Source organism: Helianthus annuus, chromosome 1 (assembly GCF_002127325.2).
Source record: "Helianthus annuus cultivar XRQ/B chromosome 1, HanXRQr2.0-SUNRISE, whole genome shotgun sequence".
In the NCBI taxonomy this organism is placed as follows: Eukaryota; Viridiplantae; Streptophyta; class Magnoliopsida; order Asterales; family Asteraceae; genus Helianthus; species Helianthus annuus.
Window position 1 is genome coordinate 125,768,346 of NC_035433.2, and position 24,568 is coordinate 125,792,913.

At 42.2% G+C, this 24,568-nt stretch overlaps 1 protein-coding gene and 1 long non-coding RNA gene across 4 annotated transcripts; one reads left to right on the forward strand and one right to left on the reverse strand.

Moving 5' to 3' along the window:
- Nucleotides 1-1,459: 1,459 nt before the first annotated feature.
- On the reverse strand, nucleotides 1,460-3,055 carry LOC110939603. Its single transcript, XM_022181174.2, has 2 exons — nucleotides 1,809-3,055; nucleotides 1,460-1,551 (listed from the first exon to the last, which is right to left on the reverse strand). The coding sequence occupies exon 1, from the start codon at nucleotides 2,961-2,963 to the stop codon at nucleotides 1,851-1,853; it is 1,113 nt and encodes a 370-aa protein (XP_022036866.1). The 5' UTR covers nucleotides 2,964-3,055; the 3' UTR covers nucleotides 1,460-1,551; nucleotides 1,809-1,850.
- A 3,535-nt stretch (nucleotides 3,056-6,590) lies between these two features.
- On the forward strand, nucleotides 6,591-9,109 carry LOC110876736. Of its 3 annotated transcripts, XR_004860613.1 has the most exons (6): nucleotides 6,591-6,966; nucleotides 7,108-7,154; nucleotides 7,266-7,468; nucleotides 8,008-8,413; nucleotides 8,498-8,622; nucleotides 8,686-9,109. It is a non-coding gene; the product is annotated as an uncharacterized LOC110876736 (long non-coding RNA). The 3 variants fall into 3 exon arrangements; XR_002556675.2 differs by having other exon boundaries at nucleotides 8,498-9,109; XR_004860616.1 differs by lacking the exon at nucleotides 8,498-8,622.
- Nucleotides 9,110-24,568: the final 15,459 nt, after the last annotated feature.

Sequence of the window (24,568 nt, forward strand, 5' to 3'; positions counted from 1 at the left end):
TTTAATAAGAGCATGATACTCAGTGGTCATGGCATCGTACCAAACTGGTATGGACAAGGCATCACGGGGGTTTTTGGGAATAGGAATTATAGAGGAGGTGTGGAGGTTAAGATGGCGTTTAGGTTTTCTAATCCCGTCCATGGCGCGTGTGCGCATTGTACGGGTGGGGACTTGGGGAATTTGCGAGGTGGTTTGAGAAGTGTGGTCGGATACAATGGGGTCAGGTTGGCTTGGGGTGGTGACTGGGGTAAGAGGTGAGTGGGTAGGAAGAGGAGGTGAGTTGTTGGGCTGGTGTGTTTGGGCCACGGTATTGGAGGGTGGTGGACTAGAGGGGAGTGGGCTATGAATAGGAGAGGAAACTGTGGAAGGATGGTAAGAAGTAGTTTGGGCTGTTGATGGGAGGTGTGCCGGTATAGGCGTAGTGATAGGACTGGATTGGGTCAGCGGGCTATGGGGTGGTGATGGTTGGGTTTGGGCCGACTTGGTGGATTGGGCTTGGACGAATGGCCATAGGGTAGGGGGAAACGGAGAGTCAAGGAAGTTGTAGGAGTGGGTGGGTGCGAGTGTGTTTGCGAACGGGAATGTGGTTTCGTCGAAAACCACATGACGTGATATGATAATTTGTTTAGTTTGAAGATTAAAGCATTTGTAACCACGATGTGTGGAGGGGTAGCCAAGGAAGACACAAGGAGAGGACTGTTGGTCGAGCTTGTGGATAGAAGTGGATGGCGTGAGGGGATAACATAGACACCCAAAAACCCGCAGATGGTCATAAGATGGGGTCCGAAGGTATAGAAGTTCAGTGGGCGTGTTGTTATTATATTGTTTGCTAGGAAGAATGTTTAGAAGATAAGTGGAAGTTTCAAGGGCATGGTGCCAAAACGTGTTGGGGAGAGAGGCATGAGCTAATAGAGTTCGGATCATGTTGTTGATGGTCCGAATTTTACGTTCGGCTTTACCGTTTTGTGAGGAAGTGTGGGGGCACGATAAGCGAAACATCATGCCATGTTGGTTAAAGAAATGGTGAAAGGAGGAATTAACGTATTCTTTGCCGTTATCACATTGTAAGCTCTTTATTTGCTTGTTGAATTGAGTGTTAATAAGCGTGTAAAAGTTGCAAAAAATTGAGTATACTTGTGATTTTTTAGAGATGGGAAAAGTCCATAAGAAGTTGGTTAGGTCATCTAGAAATAGGATATAATAACAATGTCCCTCCGCACTCAAGATCGGGGAGGTCCATAGATCACTATGAATGATATCGAATGGTGAAAAAATTGAAGTGTTAGAAGTAGCAAATGGTAAACGCACACTTTTACCAAACACACAAGATTGACAAACATGTTTATTCAATTTTCCAAAGTCAATGAAACACGATTGTTTAAGGGAATGTAATAAATGTTGTCCTGGGTGACCAAGACGTTGATGCCATAAATCAGATGAGATAGCAGCAAAGGTGGAAGGTGTGGTGGTGGTGCTTCCAGATCCGAGCAAAAGAGGGTATAAGTCACCGTTGCTGTTGCACCGGAGGATAGGGATCCGGGTCTTGTAATCCTTCACAAGAAAACCAAACGGGTCAAATTCAACAGATACAGAGTTGTCGGTAGTGAACCGACGGACAGATATCAAATTTTTTATAAGTTTAGGGGCATAAAGGACGTTTTTGAGCATAAGGGGTGGGAAGGGTGGTGGTAAGGTTTGGGTGCCTTGTCCAATAACCGGTATGGCGGAGCCATTTCCAACAATAATATTCTGAGGCATGTTATTATTAAAAAAAGATTGGAAATTAGTGAAGTTGTTGGTCATGTTACCTGTCGCCCCGGTGTCCATGTAGAGAGTCGGGTCTTGTTGATTTAGAGACATGGTGTGGAGCGCCTGGTCAATGTCGGTGGGTGTGTAGGCAGTATAGTGAGCTTGATTGGGTCGCGAGCCGAGAATACCCTGTCCGCTAGTATTAGTGCTGGGCCGAGGGGAGGTAGTGGGATAAGGGCACGGTGGTGGAGCAGCCCATGAGTTCCACTGGGGTGGGGCGGCCCACTGCTGATTGACAGCCCAATTATTGTTGAAGTTGTTGTTGGCAGCCCACTGTTGATTTCCAGCCCATGTGTTAGGAGGCCAGCCCTGTCCTGGTGCACCGGTAGGGTATCCTGACGACCCGAACGCACCCCTGCCACGGTTAGCCTGCCGTCCTCTGCCGCGTCCGCGACTTCTGCCACGACCACGGCCTCGCTCCGCGTCTGAGTGGGTTTGGTTCGAAGGCCTGGAAGTGTTTGCGTTAAGGGCGTGCCCGCAGTTTGAGCCATATTCAACGCCTGCTCTGTTTTCCGACTTTCAACCAAGACTAATTTCGAACGAGCTTCATAAAAAGTTGGGAGAGGATCTTGTTGCTGAAGTATGGTTGCGATCCCCTCATATTGCTCGTTTAAACCGGATATAAGTTGAAGTACCAGCCTGTCGTTTTCAACCGGAGAACCCACATTAGCTAACTGATCTGCTATCATCTTCAACTGTTGACAGTAGGCGGAAACGTTCGAAAACCCGTCGAGACGAGTGTTTGAGAATTTATGGAGAAGATGGATGGCACGAGAGCTCTTGTTGTCTTGGAAAATTCCTTCAAGGGTGGTCCATGCATCGTAAGCGGTGGTATTTGGTTTGAGAATCGTGTGTAAAAGATCATTAGAGATTGTAGCGTAGATCCATTGTAGCACAATCGCATCTAGCCGATCCCATTGATCATCGACAGGGGTAGTAACCTTGTCTTTGTCTTTGTCTGTGTCTTTGGAACTAGAGGCAGCAGGAGCAGGTGGTTTAGGTGATAGATGATCAATCACGAGAAACGCCCGGCACTGAATCTTGAAAAGTTCAGACCATGACGCATATTGCCCGGTCTCCATCTCCAAAGTTATGGGGATGAGACTTTTAATGTTCGATACAGTGGAAGCAGGATGGAGTTTTGTAGATTCCATGATAAAGGTAAGGTAATAGAGGGAAGGAAAAAAAAAAAAAAACAAAGAGGAGAGATATGTGAGATGAGGCAGCAGTAGGGTTTGAAGGGAAGGAGGGCTTGACGGCAGTAGGGTTAGAGGGAACCTAGCATGATACCATGATAATTGATAAAACTGGATCCTTGGGATCCCTCCTCTCTATTTCGAATATATATATAGGGTCAAATACAATCTCCTATTTTGAGTATATATTACAATTGATTTTATCTAAGGCTATAATATATTTACTATTAGAGTGTTGTAAAAGTGGTAAAGAAGCTGGATATAAGTTGTATTTATAAGGAGTAATTAGGGTTAGTTGGATTGTAATTAATATAGGTAGTTGGGGATTTGTTTTAATTAAAAAAAAGAACTTGGGGCAGCCATGCGATTTGCGGCCGCAAGGCTGTTAACAGCCATCAAATTTCCATTTTTTTGTGTGACAACATAGGTTAGTATATGTACATATTATGTTATGTGTAGATTAAATAAACATATAACTATCCATTTAAGTCAAATGTAACATAAGTGGTTAGGTGGAAGATGGCATTAAAACAAAACAATCAATGCATAGCCAAAGCTGCGATCGAAAGTCTGCCCCCTTTATATTTTTTTAACAATATAAGTTGTATATTAGTGTTATATGTTGTATAATAATGTTGTATTAACATATTTCTAACATAAAACAAGGCCTAACATGTATATAGAGCATGAAATTAGGGGTTTGCAAGTATGTAAACATACGAAACACAAGATGTATTGTAAAACATATGATTACGTATCAAATAAGTATAAAACATAGAGTTAAGTCTTGTAATCGAATAATTAAGTGTTTGTATGTATGTAACGTTTACGTATTACGAATACACGATCATTGTTTACGTGTTAAGCTTATGTTTATGAAAATCAAGAATCAAGTATCAAACAAACGTATGTATCAATGTATAAATAATGTATAAATGATGTATATTTCATATAAAAGATTCATTTTATTACGATCAAAGTCTCGGATTTACAATAGCTTGAAACGAAATACGATTACAAAGGAAACGAGTTTCCAAAAAATAGAAATACGATATAATCTTTCTAAAAACGGAAAGCTGCGAAAAGCGAGGCGTTACAAAATCGGAAAAGGGTCTCGCCGGAATCTAAATCAGTTTCTCTCTCTAAACAAACATACACAAGTTCTCTCTCTATTCTATCTCTCTCAATCGAACCCAAAGTCAAATTTGGGGGTTAGGTTTGCAGTAGACCGGGTGGTGAAAGGGTTGTTGAGAAGGGTAAGTTTACGATTCAATGTTTGTGTGTTTACCGGATGGGAGAGTCTGGGTTCTTTGTGACTCGTCGGTAAGATTATTATTATTATTATTATTGTTTTGAAAGAGTTGTGATGGTGGATTATTATCGTTTTGAGACAGTTTGTGGGGGTTTACAGGATGTTGGTGATGATGGTGACAACATATATAGGGAGAGAGAGAGAGGGGTCTGTACATGTATATATACAATTGTTTTAGGGTATTAATTATATGTTAAACTACCATATCGCCCTTCATTAAAAGGAGGAAAAGGACAAAAACCCTGGTGTTAACAGAAAAATTTAACTCTGTAACGATTTTGGACCAAAATGGCAAAGAAAAAAAATGAAACCACAGGGACCAGATGCAAAAGGTTTCAAATTTGGACTAAAGTGACAAAACTACCCAAACCTCATAGACCATTTTGGCAGTTTACTCTATTTTTAACTACATATAAATATATTTCTTGATTTCTTTTTGGATGGAAACATGAGTAGGAGAGCACTATAGTCAGAAACTTTGAACTAAATCTTGTGGTTGTGGTCATGCCTTTCATCACCACGCCCAAAGGGCTGAAGTGGCTCCCTTCTACACCCTCATTCACGTCAACTAAGTATGGTCTTAGTAGTTACAAGTTATTACAAATATTATTATTTTAAGTTGCAATCCATACATAGATGTATAATATTTGTTGATGTGATTTGGATCTCACAAAATTTGTTGTAAGCGTTGAAAACTCAGTTTTTCAATGTTTAATCAATGTTTCAATTGAAAACTGAATATGTTCAAGTTGTCTAGTGGTTGAAGAGCATGGAGGATATTACGAGAATGCCCACACATTTAAGGCATAAAGAGACGATGAGAAAAAAATGATGGTCATTGAATAAACGGAGAATTTAAGTTATGAAACAATAAAAAATAAACACACTACAGGTATCAGTATTAGTTTTTTATTCTTTTCGATAAACACCTGTCAATAACCTTTTGAACATAACACGACTTTGTTTTTGGGGTTTGCTCTTTTGGTGGCTATGCCAAGTGCCCATATTGCAACAAACCGAACATATACATACCGATTTTCCGCCACAAAATGCGTGGGAATTTCACTAGTTTATGTATATAGTTTATGTATATGTGTATACATTATGCGTGATTGTATGCATTTATGTATATATTGACATATGTGTGTATGCACACACGTATGCAAGCACACACCCACATAGTATGTATGCTGTGTATATATGCATGCCCATGTGTTTGTTTAGGCTATTAACTTGACAAATACCGTATTTTTTTCACTTGTAGTTATCGTAAGTATGCAAACATAAATGTTAATTTGAAAAGCATACGAACATACCTTATAAATAATAAGACCTTGAGAGTCTATAATATGTATAATATGTATAATATGGAATGTACTGAGTTTAAGAATATGGTTGAAAGGAAATTCTGTCATCCCAATGTAAAAGAACAAATAGCTAATAAGTTTTTGAACCTTAGAATGACTGGAGTAGACTGTAAGGGTTATTTTTTTTAGAAAGACAGAACAATAGAACGGTTTAGTTATCATTCTACCGTTTTATGATACAAAATAAATACTTTATTTTGAGTAGAAGGCCATTTATCATCAGAACAGTGAACAATGTTTTTTTTTTTTTTTTTGATCCCCTATCTGGTGAATCCACTCATAACGGGTTCCTTAAAACCAAATAGGGTGTGCATATCGACAAACCGATATCCAACGGACGACCCATTGGGCAACCTCGTTTGTGGGAGGCTTTTGGATAGGTCCTTGACAGATACTATTGGAGTTGGGCTTATTTACTTACTTTTCTTATTAATTTTGTGTTGTTTTTGGTTTGAAAAATTTTTTGTAGAGTACATTTCTGTTTTACTCTATGTGGTTTAGTCACTTTAACGGTTTTGCCTCAATCCTTTAAAAATAGCCATTTTACTCCCTGATTTATGAAGCCCTTCATGATTTTACTCCTCGCCCTAAACATCATCCATTTTAAACGTTAAAGCCTGTCACGTGCAAAACACCTGATGGGAAATTATGCCTTTTCCTAACCCATATTAATGAATTACCTTTTAAAACCCTAACGTTTAAAATGGATGACGTTTAGGGGCAGGGAGTAAAATCATGAAGGGCTTCATACATCAGGGAGTAAAATGGCTATTTTAAAGGTTTGGGGCAAAACCGTTAAAGTGACCAAACCACATGGAGCAAAACGGAAATTTACTCAACTTTGTAATCTAACTATAAAATATATGTATTATAAAATTTTGGAATTAATATATGATAGTAAGAAAAGGGAATGAACAGTAGGTTTTACGGTGGTTGGGCCTTTTGGCGGTGCCATCCATCCTCGTCACCAAACGAAACACGCGTACGATGACAAGGGTGTAACCTTTCAAACACTCACACTTCCCAGAATCAATATGATAGAGAGAACCCTAGGAGAGAGGAGCTCTGTTAGAGAGAGAGACAAAGATAAGAGATGAGAGGGAGAACCATCTATGAGAAAGATAAAGCGACACCAGAGTAGCGGCGCCGATCGGCCATGACTTCCGGCTTGTTACTGGGCGTTATTGCGGTGATCGGCCATGACTTCCGGCCTTGCGAGTTCCCTATCCATATTAGTGTGATGCCTTGACATCTTGAAAACGTTGCTCCATTACAGGAACAGGTATGTTTGATTTTGTTGAAATTAGTTTGGGTTATGCATATTGAGTAATTACCTTGCTATCTGTTTGATTTTCTTGCAATTAATTTGTTTTAGTTATTGAACCTATACTGATTTGTATTTTATTGTTCATGGGAACTTTAGGTTTAGAAGGAAAATTAGGAGTGGATTCTTTGGTGAACTTTATTTGGGTATAATCTTAACCTTGGGAACTTAATTACATGTATTATGTATCAGCGTGTGTTTTATGTTTATAATCTTCTCATTTGATGATTTGGGGCATGAACTTGTGGTTGTTGAAGGTTATGGTGGTGGTCTGCGATGGTGACCACTGGCGACGGAGATGCCTCGAAACAAGGTGACATGTGGTGGTGTTGGAAGCTGCTAAAGGGACTACGAAACAATTTGGAGACGGGTCAAAACTGAGTTAAACGTGGTCAACTCAGTCATCAAAAGTCTTGAGTTGGTTAATAATCGTTCAACCACAGAACGGAAGTTCCTGGAGGTATGCGTGTGCACTCGACTTAATTAAGTATTTACATATTGATATTGATATTGATATTGTGAGACACGTGTGTGAGATGACGAGCATAGTAAACCCGAACTAGGATGACCTGTATAAATATTATCACATGTCAAACCAACACTGATGAAATATTTGCTATCTTCTAGATCATCACTGTTGAAATCAGATTTGAAAATGATAGATCTTCTTATGTATAGTTAGAATATGTTTGTGTAAAAAAACTCAGATTTTATCATGCCTGCAAATATCTCAAAAAAAAAACAATAATAAACATTAATTACATCGAAGTTTGCTATAAGTATTAGAAAAATCAAACAAAAAACAAAAGTATGGAATTTGACTCAGTAGTTGTATAGATGCACACTTTAACTTTGATATACAAATATAATTTTTACTCTCTCTTTGGCCAAAATCACCTAGCAACATACTAAAATATCCATTAACAGATTTGAAGCTCTTTGAAACTTATTAAGTTTTATTGTGTAATTTGTTTTTGATGGTTTTGTTTTAACTTGTAGGGTGATGTCCATAACAGAGTTGAAGGACAAATTCAAAAAGACTATCATTAGAAAAAGCAGATAGTGGATAGAAGGATGAATACGAAGTTTTGTACAAACAGGGATAATTTATGATCAATACAAAATTTCCCGAACTATATTAAATAAACCATCTATTGGAACCTTTTTGTGTTGAAAACTAACTGGTAGTTTGCAGTGCTTGCATGGTCCAAATTTTAGGCTTGGAAGCTTTTGTAATTTGTACTATTGGCATTCTCTCAGTTTAGGAGCACCTCGCCCTTTTTAAACCAAGACCCCTAACACTTTGTAGCAAATGATCGCATTCAACAAGGCTCAGCAAAGTTTGTGGTTAACCAGGTTTTCAACTTTCGACTGACCCTATCAGACGTTCTTTCTGTTACACAAGGTACATAGAATACTCAATAGACATTAACTATTATAATTCATTTGGAGGTTATTTGCTAAAAAAATATAACTGACAATTTAACAGTTGCATGCCGCAACGCGGCGCGGGTTCTTATGTGATGCTAAATGGAGTAAATGTTGACCTGCACCAGATTCACATGTTTTTTATTATTTCAAAGAAAGAGTTCCGCGGTTAATTTTAAAAATAAGGTTTGACCATAATCTAAAAGATAAGAAGTGTTTATACACATTTTACATGCCTTTTTGTACAAGGTTATGGTGCATGAGGGTACAACTGATGGTATGCAAGATTGCAAGGTGAAAGCCACATTTTCTCAAAACCGTACAACATCAGAGAGAGACAAAAGAAAAGCGAAGAGCAAAGGCGGAGCCGCCTCCGACGATGAATCATTTATTATACCTACCCATCTTCTAAAAACTTTATTAAAGGCGACTATGGTTACATTGGCGGCAAAGTTTATAGAATGGTCCGGTCTGGCGTGCCGAACGCAAGTTGTTGCAACCATGGTTTACTGAGAGCCTTGTGCCTCAGAAAAGTCTTAGTTTCATGTAGCTCAACAACCATTGTGTATTGGTTTATCATGTTTTGAAGACTTCGATCTATTTGAATTTGTTTGGTGAAATATGGTTGTTTCGTCTTTGTGAGGTAATAAGGCGCAACGCGCCAGTTCTTATAGCACTAGTTTTTATAATTACTTTTTGTAAGCTTATTAAAATGAAATACACTTTTTGTGAATTTACAAAAAAAAAAAAGTCATCAAACTTCCATTTCCCTCTAAAGTAAAAACACACATTTTCCTGTGAAAAAGAAAAACACATCATATAGACAAAGTTCACTTTTATCTTTCTTCGTACCTTTTACATTAATTCAACAATAATAAGTTCAAATAAATTTAATCCGAATATAATGAAATCCCATATTAACACCCCCATTAAGTGATGATGAAATATTTAGTCAAGAATCACATTGAAGTATTTTCATAATTTTGTTAAAATGTATTTAGATGTAGAGGGTAGGGATAGTGTATAAAGTGTCTAAAGTGTGAGAAGTGTAAGAAATGTTTTAAACCATTAGATCTTTGATCTAATGGTTGAGATCAATAGGGACCAAATTATAAATTGTGTTTTAATTATTTGGACTGATTTGAAAATTGTAGGGGTAATAGTGTTTTTGTATATGTTTCAAATTAGGTAACCACAGGGACACATATGCAAAATGTTTCAAATTTGACTAAAGTGGCAAAAGTGACCAAATCTCAGAGACCAAAATGACAGTTTACTTAAAAATAAAAAATAAAGATGGCTCACACTTATCTTCTTCCTCCCCTCTCTTTCTAAAACCCACCACCACCTTCAACCCACCACCACCTTCATCGTCACCTTCAATCCACCACCACCTCCACCTCCACAGTCACCTTCAACCCACCCCACCCCACCCTTCAATTAACAACCACTCCTTCAACCGGCGACGTTGGTACCGATGTTGAGCTCGTGTTTATAAGAAAGGCATAACTCAACACTACAAGTTACAATCAACAAAAAATAAAACCTACCTTGCAAAGAATCATAATTCTCAGCCTCTTTCCTCACAACATCAAGAACCGAATCAATCAACTCAGCACCTTCAGTATAATGGCCTTTAGCCCAGTTATTCCCAGCACCCGATTTACCGAACACAAAGTTATCGGGTCGAAAGATCTGACCATAGGGACCGGATCTAATGTTGTCCATGGTACCAGGCTTCAGATCTATGAGAACAGCACAAGGGACATAGCGGCCACCGGAAGTTCATTGAAATAGACGTTTATACGTTCGAGTTGAAGATCGGAGTTGGATCTGGTGTGGTGGCTGGTGTGGTCGATGGTGTGTTTGGTGCAGATGACTTCCCAGAACTTGGCGCCGATTTGGTGCCGCATTGGTGTAACACCCCGTGTTTTCGAATGTCAAAGTCAAAGTCAAAGTCAAAGTCCAAGTCAACTTTGACTTTCTTTGACTATAGATAGTCTATTTTCAGTTTATTTGTATTATGTGGAGTAAGTGTTGTAATCAGGAAGAATCGAAGTAATCGAATGTTTTATTGACGCGAGCCGATTTACGACTGTGATTAGTAGGAAGTAACAATGCGATAAAGTTAACTAATCAGTAATCAAACCGATCTAACTATCATCGAACTCGAATTAAGCGAACTTTGGTTGTTCTATACGTGTGTGTGTGCCTTATGTGTTATCTGTGCATGTTTAATTTATGTTTGTGTGGTATTCAATCGAATCGAAACTCGAAACTCAAATCGAATACAATCGAAATCGAACTACGACGAATGGTAACGTAAGGATAGGGTGAATCATAGGAGATTGTATGTTAGATATAGTAGTTGGGACTGAAAGTAATTTGAATAGGAAACTCTATCGTGCTCGTCTCGTCTTCAATCGAAATCGAAACATCGAAATTGTCGCACCGAACACTCGAACCAGGCTGTTGATCGATCAGGTTGTCAGCCGATCGAACAGCCCAGCCGATCAGATGGACTGTCCGATCGAGCAGGCTGTCCGATCGGGATGCCTGGCCAATCGGCCAGCCCTTTCCTCTTTTGGAGCCTATAAATAGGGCTGTCATTGTCATCCTTTCCACTTTTGGAAAGCTCTGACCGACCAGCTCGTGCTCCTCCTCTTTTTCTCAGATTTCTTCCATTTCCGGTAAGTTTTCACCCTAAATCTTGTACTTTCCTGATCAATACACACTTCTACACCTTTCTATCTTTCAAATCTTGATTTCTAACCGTGAAATCATCAAGATTTAAGCATTCAAGGATGATTTCATCATGGTGTTCTTCAAGAACACCATGTGTTGGCCTCAATCCACCATGAATAGCTTGGATCTAACCGATTTCCACATAAACAAGTCAAGATCTGTCGAAGATCTGAACATTTACATAATGTGAAGGATTGAAAGAAGGATTTCCAACTTTCTTTCAACTCTTTTACACTCAATGCCTTCAAACCGGTAGAAACGGAGCTTGAGCCGACTCACCATCATTCCAATGGTTGGGTGATTCAAGATTCGGGTTCTATCTACGAGGTTCACCGACTATGGGTTAAACGTTAAACTGACGATCCGAACCGTTCACCGGCCGGACTTGGGTGATTCCTGTCCGAGCAGGAGAAACAAGTAAGAACGAAGGTGTCATAGTTCAACTTGTTGTCAAACTACCTCAACATAACGTCAATTAAGCAGAATAGCCAAGTGTTAGACGAACAGGCCGACCAGGTCAGGATGCTGACCGAATGGTTTGGCTATTCGAAAGAACAGCCCAACCGATCAGACATCTCAACCGATCGACCAGGCCAGCCGATCGGCTAGCATGTGGCCCCACACCTTGACAAATTCAGGAGGTATGGTATTAATGACCGATAGAACGACCTAATCGATTGGTAAACATTACTCTTCGAATCATGAGATACTATGCTTCAACACTTAATCGATTTTCAACTCGTTCGACGCATTGGGGTGCCACCCGATCGAATATGCTATCAGAACGAACAGACTGTTCGATCGGATATGTTGCTCGATCGAGTGACAACCTAACGAGGGCTACTACTGAAGTACCTAACGGATTGGATAAGCCGACCGATCGAACAGACCGTTCGATCGACCGACCTGAAAGGTAAGAACACTTCAGTGTTCTCAAATGCTACAACGAAAACTTCAAAAGTTCAAATCCTCACACACAAACACATCAAAGGAAGAAACAATCCACTCGAACAGTCCAACCGATCGAGCCTACCGGCCGATCGGGCAGGCTGTCCGAACGGATTGTCTAGCCGAATGAACAACCCACCCGATCGAAGCTGCCGTTCGATCGACTAAGCTGTTCGACCCGTTTACACTTGTTTTCATTCTATGTGTATTCATCGTTATAGTATCGAACTGTTCAGGCTAACCCTACTCTCAAGCGCTCCCTTCAATCCATCAACCAATCACTGTGAGTATACTCGATCCCTTTTTGCTTTTAGCACTTTTGGGTGTTACATACGTTACTTATCAAAATCACTATCGAACACACTACTCAATTATTTGAACGCTAACCGATTCGCATGTATTACGTGATTGAATGAATGCTTGTTGATTGTGTTTACACGTGGAATGCTGTCTACCTGCCTTAACGACGTAGTACTATAGTTTGGACTCAGCACCCGTTCACACGGGGGTTGTTAAGGACAATTACTTGCATCGATTACGGTGGTAATCATGTATTGCGAACCGTCTCAGACGGTCAACCCGCAGTCATTGGTATCGATAGGTCCATGTCGATAATTAACATGCTTCGTTTTCCTCTGTATACGTGCTAGTTATGCGTAAACTATTCGAACTCTATATGCTATATCAAACTCGTATGCTCACCTTTACATTTATGTATTGACTGTATTTAAACGTATGTGACAGGTGTTTAAGATGTTTGCTTGCTAGGAAAGCGAGGCTAGAATAAAGCTCTAGAGGCCCCCAATAAATAGTTGTCTGTCAGGAAAGAGCAACTAGAGCATAGTTGTCTGTAGATCTTGTCAGGCTGGGTCTTTAGGAGTATTTGAACAATATTCACGTTTTGTATTAAATTAAATCTGAGTTATCGGAACAGAATTACTTGTTTGGATGTTATTTGTAATAATGTATTTGTTTATTCGGGATACGGTATGGGACGTATCTTTAACTGGTTTATGTAGATAGTTGTTATGGAAAGTTCTGAACAATCTGTTTCGCTCAGTGCCATGCCCCGATGATTCCGCCATCGGTTGGGGTGTGACAGATTGGTATCAGAGCCATAACTATAGGGAATTAGGCAAGACACGACCTAGTCCGGGTCGCTGTCTTAGAGACCTAGACTATAGTTAGGAACCAGCAAGACTCAGTTGGGTGTTGTAACTAGGTACCCTCGCTAGCACTGCACTCGAATTTATGACTAAGGTCGAGCGATTTAGTCAGGGATAGGTGTGAAAGCCGCAAACTCCCGGCTAGATTACTGGACTAATGTCGCTTTCACCAATTTACCTATGATTTTCTCGCAATTTTCGAACAACAAACGAGGAGAATTATACCAAATCAGGAGTGAAATCCATTTTTTGATGCATAATCTCCTCAAATTTTACTAAAACAAGGAAGAAATTGCTAAGCCAGGGGTGAAACCCGAACCTTGGCAACTTACTCCAACTTTTACTCATCTCACCAAAGCCTCGACGGACTCCAACGACCTGAACTCACCGGTATGACTTAAGGAAAACGTGTTGAATGCCCAAGAATCGAGGCAGGAACGCGATCCCGAAAGTCGAAAAGTGACGTCAAGTCTATTTGTGAATAGTCGAATCGCTTTGGGTAGTCAATGTCTAGTAGCCGCAGACAATCTATTTCCTCGAATTTTATGTGTTTTATGTGTAATTGCCTGTTTATGTGTTTAATGTTCGTTCGATTTTTGCTATCACTTCGATCAACACACACGACTCGCATTGTTAACCTACCTCAAAACACTAACAAGTTGTTGCAATTCTAGACGACACTATACGCTATACTATACTCGGCATACTATACGATTATACGAAACTACTCGACATGCTCTACGAACGTCACGTGAGCTTTGAATGATAGGTTTCTGTATTCTGACTACTTCTGTGTTTTAATGTGTATGTGCTTCCGTGTTTATGTGTTTCTGTGCTCTATGTGCCTATGTGCTTCTGTGATTACGTGAATCTGTGGTTATGTGCCTACATGTTTGTGTGATGCATGTTTCGACGTGTTCCTAAGCTTTAGTAAGTAGTAGACGTGTGAGGTGAGATTCAATTACGTTGTGTTGAGTCCTGTGACGATGCCTGTTGCAGACCATGTCATCGTCTGGATCCTGACACCATCTGAACCGCCAAGAGAAGAGAGACAAGCGTCTCGCTACTCTCATCGCAAAGAGTGTGGCAAAAGCTGTAAGCGACGCATATGAAAACGCTAGCAAGTCGTCTGAAGAGTCGCGAACCAACGCTCCCAAAGATGCCAGCAAGACTAGTTTCAGCTTCAAACAGTTTAAAGCATGCGGACCCAAAGAGTTTACCGGAGAAGATGGCCCTACCGCCATGTTTCAATGGTTCGATTCAGTTGAAGTCACTCTGTGCCAAAGCAGTTGTCCTGAGAATCTCTGCACCCTCAATGCCACAGGCGTCTTCCAGTCCCGAGCTCTAGACTGGTGGACGGCCGAATGAAACAAGCGCGGAAATGATGCAGCTTATGAGCTGACTTGGGAGGAGTTAAAGGCAGTTATGATGGACGAATTTTGCCCTCCCCATGAACGCAAAAAGTTGGAGGACGAGTTTTGGAACATCAAGCAGAAGGATGGAGACAACGCTGCTTTAACTGCACGCTTTAAGCAGCTTAGCATCATCTGTCCTGATCAGGTCAAGACTCCAGACATGGCCATCAAGAAGTATATTCGAGCTCTACCCGATTGTGTAGCCGACTTTGTTCACGCCGCCAATACATCGTCAATTGAGGAGACCAGTTGCTTGCCGCCGAGATCAATGACAAGCGAGTAAAATCTGGTTTCTGGGATAAGCCATCCAAGACTCTGCACCAAGTCACCGCCACGTCAACCGTCGACACCACCACTGCTCAACCCTCCAAGTCGTCAAGAAGAAGGAAGAAGCACAACAACAACAGCTCCATCAACAAGAACTGTGCTGTGACAACAGCTGCTGCCCCTCTGCAAGCCGTACCGGCTCAGCAGCAGTCACACCACCGACAAGCTCCAGTGATCAATGCGCCGCAGCTAAGCGCGCTTACACAGGCCCCCACCCGCTCTGCCCGACATGCTCATACCATCATCCGGTGGGAGTCGCCTGTCGTTTCTGCGCTCACTGCAACCTCTACGGCCATTTCACTGCAAACTGCCGATATGGTCCCCGTCAAGCCCCAGTTCAAGCCGCCGCTCATCAAGCTCTACTTCCAGCCCCTCAAGGCCAACCTGCAGCTCAAGCACCCGCGGTCAATGCTAGAGTCTGCTTTGCATGTGGTGACCCTAACCACTTTGCAAATATGTGCCCGAACCGGGTTGTGAAGCAAGAACCCCAGCAGCAGCAGCAGCCTCAGCAGCAACAGCAAGCAGCCCGTGCCAGAACCTTTAACATCAATGCCCGTCAAGCCCAGGCTGACAACAACGTGGTTAATGGTACGTTCCTTGTGAATGGTATATATGCATCATGTTTGTTTGATACTGGAGCCGATAACTGCTTTGTGTCGTTTGAATTCGAGAAGCTCCTTAGTCGTAAGCGTTCTTATCTCCCCTCGTCGTTCAAAGTCGAAGTCGCTACTGGAAGAACTATCGCCGTTAACTCTGTTCTTCGTGATTGTACTCTCGAGCTCAACAATCACCTTTTTCCAATCGACCTTATTCCGATGCAACTCGGAAGTTTTGACGTCATAATAGGCATGGACTTTCTTCGCGAAAACCATGCTGAAGTTGTATGCTTCGAAAAGATGATTCGATTCTCGCTAGCGAATGGAGATTTATTGTGTGTGTATGGTGAGACAGCTTTGAAAGGTCTTAAACTTATGTCATGTGTCCAAGCTGGCAAGTATCTCCGCAAGGAATACAGCGCTTTCTTGGCCAACATTGTAGTAGCGGAGAAGGAAAAGAAAAAGAAGGTTGAAGTCAAAGACGTTCCAGTGGTTCGTGAATTTCCTGAGGTGTTCCCTGATGATCTTCCTGGGCTACCGCCAAGTCGTGATATCGACTTTCGTATCGACCTCATTCCTGGAGCTAACCCTGTTGCCAAAGCCCCTTACCGACTCGCGCCATCCGAAATGAGGGAACTCTCGAACCAACTCCAGGAGTTACTTGAAAAAGGCTTTATTCGCCCGAGCACCTCTCCTTGGGGCGCGCCAGTCCTTTTCGTCAAAAAGAAGGATGGGTCGTTCAGGATGTGCATCGACTATCGGGAATTGAATAAGCTAACCATCAAGAACCGTTACCCTTTGCCCCGAATCGATGGCTTATTTGATCAGCTGCAAGGTGCCAAGTGTTTCTCGAAGATCAACTTACGTTCAAGCTATCATCAGTTGCACATTCAAGAAGAAGATGTACCTAAAACAGCCTTTCGCACACGCTACGACCACTATGAGTTCGTTGTTATGCCTTTTGGTCTAACCAACGCACCCGCGGTTTTTATGGATCTGATGAATCGCGTGTGTAAGCCTTATCTTGACCGTTTCGTCATTGTGTTCATCGACGATGTCCTGATTTATTCCAGATCGAAGGCCGAACACGCGCAACATCTACGTTTGGTCCTCGAGTTACTCCAGGGGAAGCAACTCTATGCAAAATTCTCCAAGTGCGAATTCTGGTTGGAGGAGGTTCAGTTTCTGGGTCACATCGTGAATAGTCAGGGTATCCATGTCGATCCCGCGAAGATTGAAGCAGTTAAAAGCTGGATTACGCCAAAGAACTCGTCTGAAGTCCGATCATTTCTCGGATTAGCGGGTTATTACCGACGGTTTATCGAAGGATTCTCTAAGATCGCTGTGCCACTTACCGCTCTTACCCATAAAAACAGGTCTTTTGTTTGGGGAACTGAACAAGAGTCTGCTTTTCAAACCCTTAAGCGCAAGCTCTGCAATGCTCCCGTTCTCACGTTGCCGGACGGAAATGACGATTTCATTGTCTACTGTGATGCTTCTAACCTAGGTCTCGGTTGTGTCCTCATGCAACAAGACAAGGTTATAGCTTACGCATCTCGTCAGCTCAAAATCCACGAGAAGAACTATACAACCCACGATCTCGAGCTAGGCGCAGTTGTTTTTGCATTGAAGATTTGGCGACACTACCTGTACGGTATCAAGTGTACGATCTTCACCGATCACAGGAGTTTACAACACATCTTTAATCAGAAAGAACTTAACATGCGTCAACGCCGATGGGTAGAACTTCTTAACGATTACGACTGTGAGATTCGTTATCACCCAGGCAAGGCAAATGTTGTTGCCGACGCACTCAGCAGACGGAGTTATTTGCTTAGTATTCGCAATACCCAAGCCCAGCACAACCTTGAAGCTCTTATCCGCGAAGCTCAGCATGCCTGTTTCAACGAACGCACTTTGAAGAAGGAAAGAATCTATCACGACGGAGCTCAGCTTGTAAGAAAAGCAGATGGGATTTTCTATTACCTGGACCGAATCTGGATCCCCAAGCGGACCGATTTACGAAAGATTATAATGAATGAAGCCCACAAGTCCCGATACTCCATTCATCCCGATGCCGATAAAATGTACCAGGACCTTCGTTACAAGTACTGGTGGCCGGGAATGAAACGGGATATCGCTCTCTATGTTGGAGGTTGCCTGACTTGTGCAAGAGTCAAGGCTGAACATCAACGACCTTCCGGCTTACTCGAACAACCTCCAATCCCTATATGGAAGTGGGAGAGTATAGCTATGGATTTCATAACCAAACTTCCGCCCACGCCATCAGGTCACGACAGCATTTGGGTTATAGTAGATCGTCTGACCAAATCAGCCCATTTTCTGCCAATACGGGAAGACTACAAGGTGGAACGACTAGCCTAAATCTACACCGACGAGATCATCTGTAATAATGGTACGCCTCGTGATATCATTTCAGACCGTGACGCTCGGTTTACTTCGCGACTGTGGGAAACGTTTCAAGCGGCCCTTGGTACGTCGCTTAATCTGAGTACTGCGTTCCATCCTCAAACTGACGGACAGACTGAAAGAACGATCCATACTCTTGAAGACACGCTCCGCGCGTGTGTTATAGATTTCGGTGGTAGTTGGAACAAACACCTGCCGCTATTCGAATTCTCGTACAACAACAGCTATCATGCCAGCATACAAATGGCACCATTCGAGGCCCTGTATGGAAGAAGATATCGTTCGCCTATTGTGTGGCACGAGATCGGCCATTCACAATTAACCGGTCCCGAGATACTACAAGAAACGACTGACAAAATCCTCCAGATCCGCGACAACTTGGCAAAGGCCAGGGATAGACAGAAAAGTTACGCCGATAGAAGACGCAAGCCCCTTGAATTTGATGTTGGCGACTACGTACTCCTAAAAGTATCCCCTTGGAAGGGTGTAGTCAGATTTGGCAAGAAAGGGAAACTGGCGCCTCGATATGTTGGACCTTTTAAAATTATGGAAATGATCGGAAAAGTCGCCTACAAACTCGAGCTACCGGAGGAACTCAATAACGTTCACCCGACTTTCCATGTGTCAAGCCTCCGAAAGTGCCTAGCTGATCATGATTTGATTGTACCTCTCGACGATCTTCAGGTCAACGAAACGCTACACTTCGTGGAAAAGCCTGTCGAAATCATGGATCGCCAAACCAAGCAACTTAGGCGCTCTCGCATCCATATCGTGAAAGTCCGATGGGAAGGCAAACGAGGCGCGGAGTTCACTTAGGAACTCGAAAGCGACATGAAGGCCAAGTACCCGCAGTTGTTCAAATAAAGATCTGAAGCGTCCAATTGGTAATTCACGGTGCTGTGCAGCTTCAAGCCTAATTTCGGGATGAAATTCCCTAAACAAGGGGAGGCTGTAACACCCCGTGTTTTCGAATGTCAAAGTCAAAGTCAAAGTCCAAGTCAACTTTGACTTTCTTTGAGTATAGATAGTCTATTTTCAGTTTATTTGTATTATGTGGAGTAAGTGTTGTAATCAGGAAGAATCAAAGTAATCGAATGTTTTATCGACGCGAACCGATTTACGACTGTGATTAGTAGGAAGTAACAATGCGATAAAGTTAACTAATCAGTAATCAAACCGATCTAACTATCATCGAACTCGAATTAAGCGAACTTTGGTTGTTCTATACGTGTGTGTGTGCCTTATGTGTTATCTGTGCATGTTTAATTTATGTTTGTGTGGTATTCAATCGAATCGAAACTCGAAACTCAAATCGAATACAATCGAAATCGAACTACGACGAATGGTAACGTAAGGATAGGGTGAATCATAGGAGATTGTATGTTAGATATTGTAGTTGGGACTGAAAGTAATTTGAATAGGAAACTCTATCGTGCTCGTCTCGTCTTCAATCGAAATCGAAACATCGAAATTGTCGCACCGAACACTCGAACCAGGCTGTTGATCGATCAGGTTGTCAGCCGATCGAACAGCCCAGCCGATCGGACGGACTGTCCGATCGAGCAGGCTGTCCGATCGGGATGCCTGGCCGATCGGCCAGCCCTTTCCTCTTTTGGAGCCTATAAATAGGGCTGTCATTGTCATCCTTTCCACTTTTGGAAAGCTCTGACCGACCAGCTCGTGCTCCTCCTCTTTTTCTCAGATTTCTTCCATTTCCGGTAAGTTTTCACCCTAAATCTTGTACTTTCCTGATCAATACACACTTCTACACCTTTCTATCTTTCAAATCTTGATTTCTAACCGTGAAATCATCAAGATCTAAGCATTCAAGGATGATGTCATCATGATGTTCTTCAAGAACACCATGTGTTGGCCTCAATCCACCATGAATAGCTTGGATCTAACCGATTTCCACATAAACAAGTCAAGATCTATCGAAGATCTGAACATTTTACATAATGTGAAGGATTGAAAGAAGAATTTCCAACTTTCTTTCAACTCTTTTACACTCAATGCCTTCAAACCGGTAGAAACGGAGCTTGAGCCGACTCACCGATCATTCCAATGGTTGGGTGATTCAAGATTCGGGTTCTATCTACGAGGTTCACTGACTATGGGTTAAATGTTAAACTGACGATCCGAACCGTTCACCGGCCGGACTTGGGTGATTCCTGTCCGAGCAGGAGAAACAAGTAAGAACGAAGGTGTCATAGTTCAACTCGTTGTCAAACTACCTCAACATAACGTCAATTAAGCAGAATAGCCAAGTGTTAGATGAACAGGCCGACCAGGTCAGGGTGCTGACCGAACGGTTAGGCTGTTCGAAAGAACAGCCCAACCGATCGGACATCTCAACCGATCGACCAGGCCAGCCGATCGGCTAGCATGTGGCCCCACACCTTGACAAATTCAGGAGGTATGGTATTGAACGAAGTAATGACCGATCGAACGACCTAATCGATTGGTAAACATTACTCTTCGGATCATGAGATACTATGCTTCAACACTTAATCGATTTTCAACTCGTTCGACGCATTGGGGTGCCACCTGAAGAAACACTAGATAAATGGTCGGAACCGAGATATCTAGGGGGTTTGAATCCGCATAAAAAGGTAGTTCCCACTCGATTGATTTAGATCTTAACAGACCTTCTTCTCCGGTGATTCTGCAAAAAAGAGCACCGTTAGCCTCGCCAAGGGGAGAAGAGGGTTCTCTCCTTGACCCGACTCCGGTGTGAGAATAAGTATTGGTATAATGAAGAAGACGATGTATTTGAGAAGTGTGAATAACTTGTGATCATACCTGATTTTTCTCTTATTTATAGCCGGGAGTCGTTCAAAAGGCGGGAAAACCCGTTGGTGAAAGTTTAACGGAAGATGCTAACCCCGTAAGCAGTTACATTTCCTTCCGTCAAATTTCTTGATCCGACGCGAGTGCACACGGATCGTGATTTAGATCTATGGCTAGGGGTTTGCCACGTGGAAAGTGATCAAGTGGAGGTTTCCTTTCTAATTGCATGCCATCAGTGTGACTTGGGGACGAATGATATAGTGACACGTGTCCAGACGGTTACAACCGTCTTGGTGGTGCACGATTGAATTATTTCTAGAAGATTACTACTGTAATCTGGTGTGACACCTTATCGTGTGGAAACAGATGAATAAATCCCAAGTCTGGGGAAATAACATCCAAGTCCACATATCAAGCGGAGATGTCTAATTCCTTTGCTTTGTGTAGGACAGGCGCAAGGTTTTATGATTCCTTTTGGGCGCAAGTGTTGACTGTTGTGGGCTTTTTCTCTTTCTTTTGTGAAACCTGTGCGCGGCCGCGCAAGGTGCCAAGCTGAAAATTGAAGTTGCGGTATGGTCCCAAGCACTTTTTATAAGGTTTTTGGGACCTTACCCCTTCAAGTCCCCCCAGTCTAGTGTTGTACTTATGCAAGTAAGTGGAGCACTGGACTTGAGAGAGGGAAATGCTTTTATGTGTGGTATGTAAAGAATCTTCTATGAGAAGATTTGATTTAGAAAAAAGAAAAAAGAAAAAAGAAAACTTTTGAAAGTCATGATTATGTCATGACGTGTGATGACATCAAACTGTATTTGCGAGGGTTTTTCCTTACATTGGGATACGTACTGGCGCTTTGTCAGACTTCATTAATGGGGTAAGCCTCTTGTTCCTGTAGCGCCGTTAGGATGTGACGCTTCCTGACATTTAATCATGACTATTTGAACTTTTTCGTTTTTCGAAGTTGAGTTCAGCTATATATAGGTACATTTGCCTTGGTAATTTTTGATGAAGAAGATGAAACGTTCTTATCATACTCGTCTTCTGCTGGATGTTCTTAGGATTTATGAAGCTGCCGAAGGCCTTGTGTTGCTTTCTCGGTTACCACCATGTGCTGCTGCTCCGGAAAAGGATTTGATCCAACCTGCTTTTCCGGTAACTGCTGACTCTGTTTGTAAAGTTTCTCAACATACTGATGTTGCTGATGATGTTGGAATTGTGTTGGATGTTGATAATTTAATGGCTCGGTTTCTGATGCTTCGGAAGAAAGAATGCCAGTTGGTGTACCGACGCCGGAAATTTCACCGATGTGAGCAGGTGGCCACCGTTGATGAAGATTCCGGTGCTGGTTAGGTGTTTATCCTTAGGGTTTAGTTCTTGTTTAATATTTTGTAGATCTGAACAATTTTTTGAGGATCATTGCCATGATCTTGCTAAGTGTTTGTGTCGATCTTTTGTATATGATGATATACTGCTGGGCTATAAAATTTGCTTCTATGTTTGGTTTACAATATGTTGCATGTGCTTAATTACTTTTGGATAGGTGAAGCGAATGAGAAATGGTATTGTGCTCATGTGTGAACATTTGTCTAAAAGGCGTGATAGCCTAGTTTGGACTGTTCATGAGGTATACAATGGTTACCATTTTGTTTTCGCGTAAGCCCAAAGAATTCCATGCAATTTGTAACAAACAGAAACAAGTATGAAACTAATTTTTTGTATTGATAAAGCGCAAGTCTTGTAATACAGGAGAAAAATAGGAAATACATTGCCTGTGAATGTTTTGACCTACATGTAACACCTGCGCAGCTGCTGCGCGTTCCAGGTGCGTGGGACTAGAGTCCCGTCAATTCTTTTGAGGGTATATGCCCCTTTGCCTAGGACTTCGTTTATGACATACGGTCCTTCCCATCTTAGCGCTAATTTGCCCGGTTTTTCAGCATTTGATGCTTCATTCGCGTAAAACGAAATCACCCGGAACGAATGTGCATATGCGGACGCGCGCACTGTAGTATTTTTCGAGTTTGGATTTGTACCTGGCCTCTGTGATAGCGTCATTCTCGCACCGTTCTTCGAGGAGGTCTAGATCCAATCTACGTTCTTGCTCATTATTCTGTTTTTCCATGGCTAACATGCGAGGTGATGGTAAGCCAATCTCAGCTGGGATGATGGCCTCAGACCCAAAGACTAGACTGAATGGAGTTTCGCCTGTGCTAGTCTTTGGCATTGTTCGATGTGCCCAGAGGATGCTGGGAAGTTCATCGACCCATCCTCTACGTGCTGTCCCTAGTCGTGCTTTTATGCCGTCAACAATCTGTTTGTTTATACTTTCTACTTGACCATTCGCCTGTGGATGCGCAACGGAGGCGAAATGATGCTCGATCTTCATTTCTTTGAACCATTTTTGAAGATCATCCGAGGCGAAGTTTGTACCGTTGTCAGAGATAATGCGCAATGGTAATCCGAACCTGCAAATGATATGCTCCCATATAAATTTGCGAATGACCATTGCTGTGGTTGAAGCCAATGCTTTAGCTTCTACCCATTTAGTGAAGTAATCGACCGCTACGATGATGAATTTTACTGCGCCTGGCGCATCAGGGAATGGACCAACGAGGTCAATGCCCCATTGTTGGAATGGCCAGGCGGATGTAACAGGTACTAGCAGATTTTTTGGTCGGAGTGTCTTTGGTGCATGGCGCTGACAAGCTGCGCATCTTCTTAATAATTCAACTGCATCCATATGCATTCCTGGCCAGTAGTATCCGACGTTCATTATTTTTGCTACGATCATGCGCGGTCCCGCATGTATTCCGCATAAACCTTCATGGATTTCTCTGACCAGGTATGAGCATCTGTTTTGTCGACGCAGCATAGTAATGGTCCCATGAATGACTTTCGATAAAGGACGCCATCTGCCATCTCGTAATTTATCGCTTTGTGTTGTAGTTTCCGCGCTTCTGCTTTTTCTTCCGGGAGTTTCCCGTGTTGTAGGTATAAGATGATCGGAGACATCCAGGATGGATTGCCGACTTCTATAATGTTCACTTGTTTGAGATGGATTGATGGGTTAGATAGTACTTCTATGCGCACTTCTTTTGCTAGGTGTTTGAAGCTGGTAGCGGCTAATTTACTAAGCGCGTCTGCGTGCTTATTTTCGCTTCTGTTGATATGGTTGACCTTGAATGTCTGGAATTGGCTAATTAGCATCCGTGCTTGCTCAAGGTATAATGCCATAGCTTCTCCCTTTGCATCGTAGTGGCCGTTAACTTGTTCGGCTATGAGTTTTGAATCAACATTGGCCTCGAGGTTCTTTGCCCCCATTTTGAGCGCTAAACGAAGTCCCGCTAAAAATGCTTCGTATTCTGCCTCATTGTTGGTATTTTGGAAATCTAAGCGTATGGCATACGTGAGTTCGTGATTATCTGGACTGACTAATCGGAGGCCTGCTCCTGCTCCGTCATCGTTGGAAGCGCCATCTGTGTGCAAGGTCCAGACTCTGTCATCGAAAACAGGTGTAGGATTTTGGATTGCCTCGCATTCTTGTATTTTATCGATGGGCACTTCAGTAGCAAAGTCTGCTAGTATTTGCCCTTTGATTGCTGGTCTTGGCTTGTAGAAGATATTGTATCCACCTAGCTCGATAGCCCATTTAGCCAATCGTCCCGCCACATCGGGTTTTGATAAGATTTGTCCTAAATGATAATTTGTGAGAACCGTG

Coding starts and splice junctions, on each gene's coding strand:
- LOC110939603 (XM_022181174.2), bottom strand. CDS start 2,963: ATGGAATCTACAAAACTCCATCCTGCTTCCACTGTATCGAACATTAAA.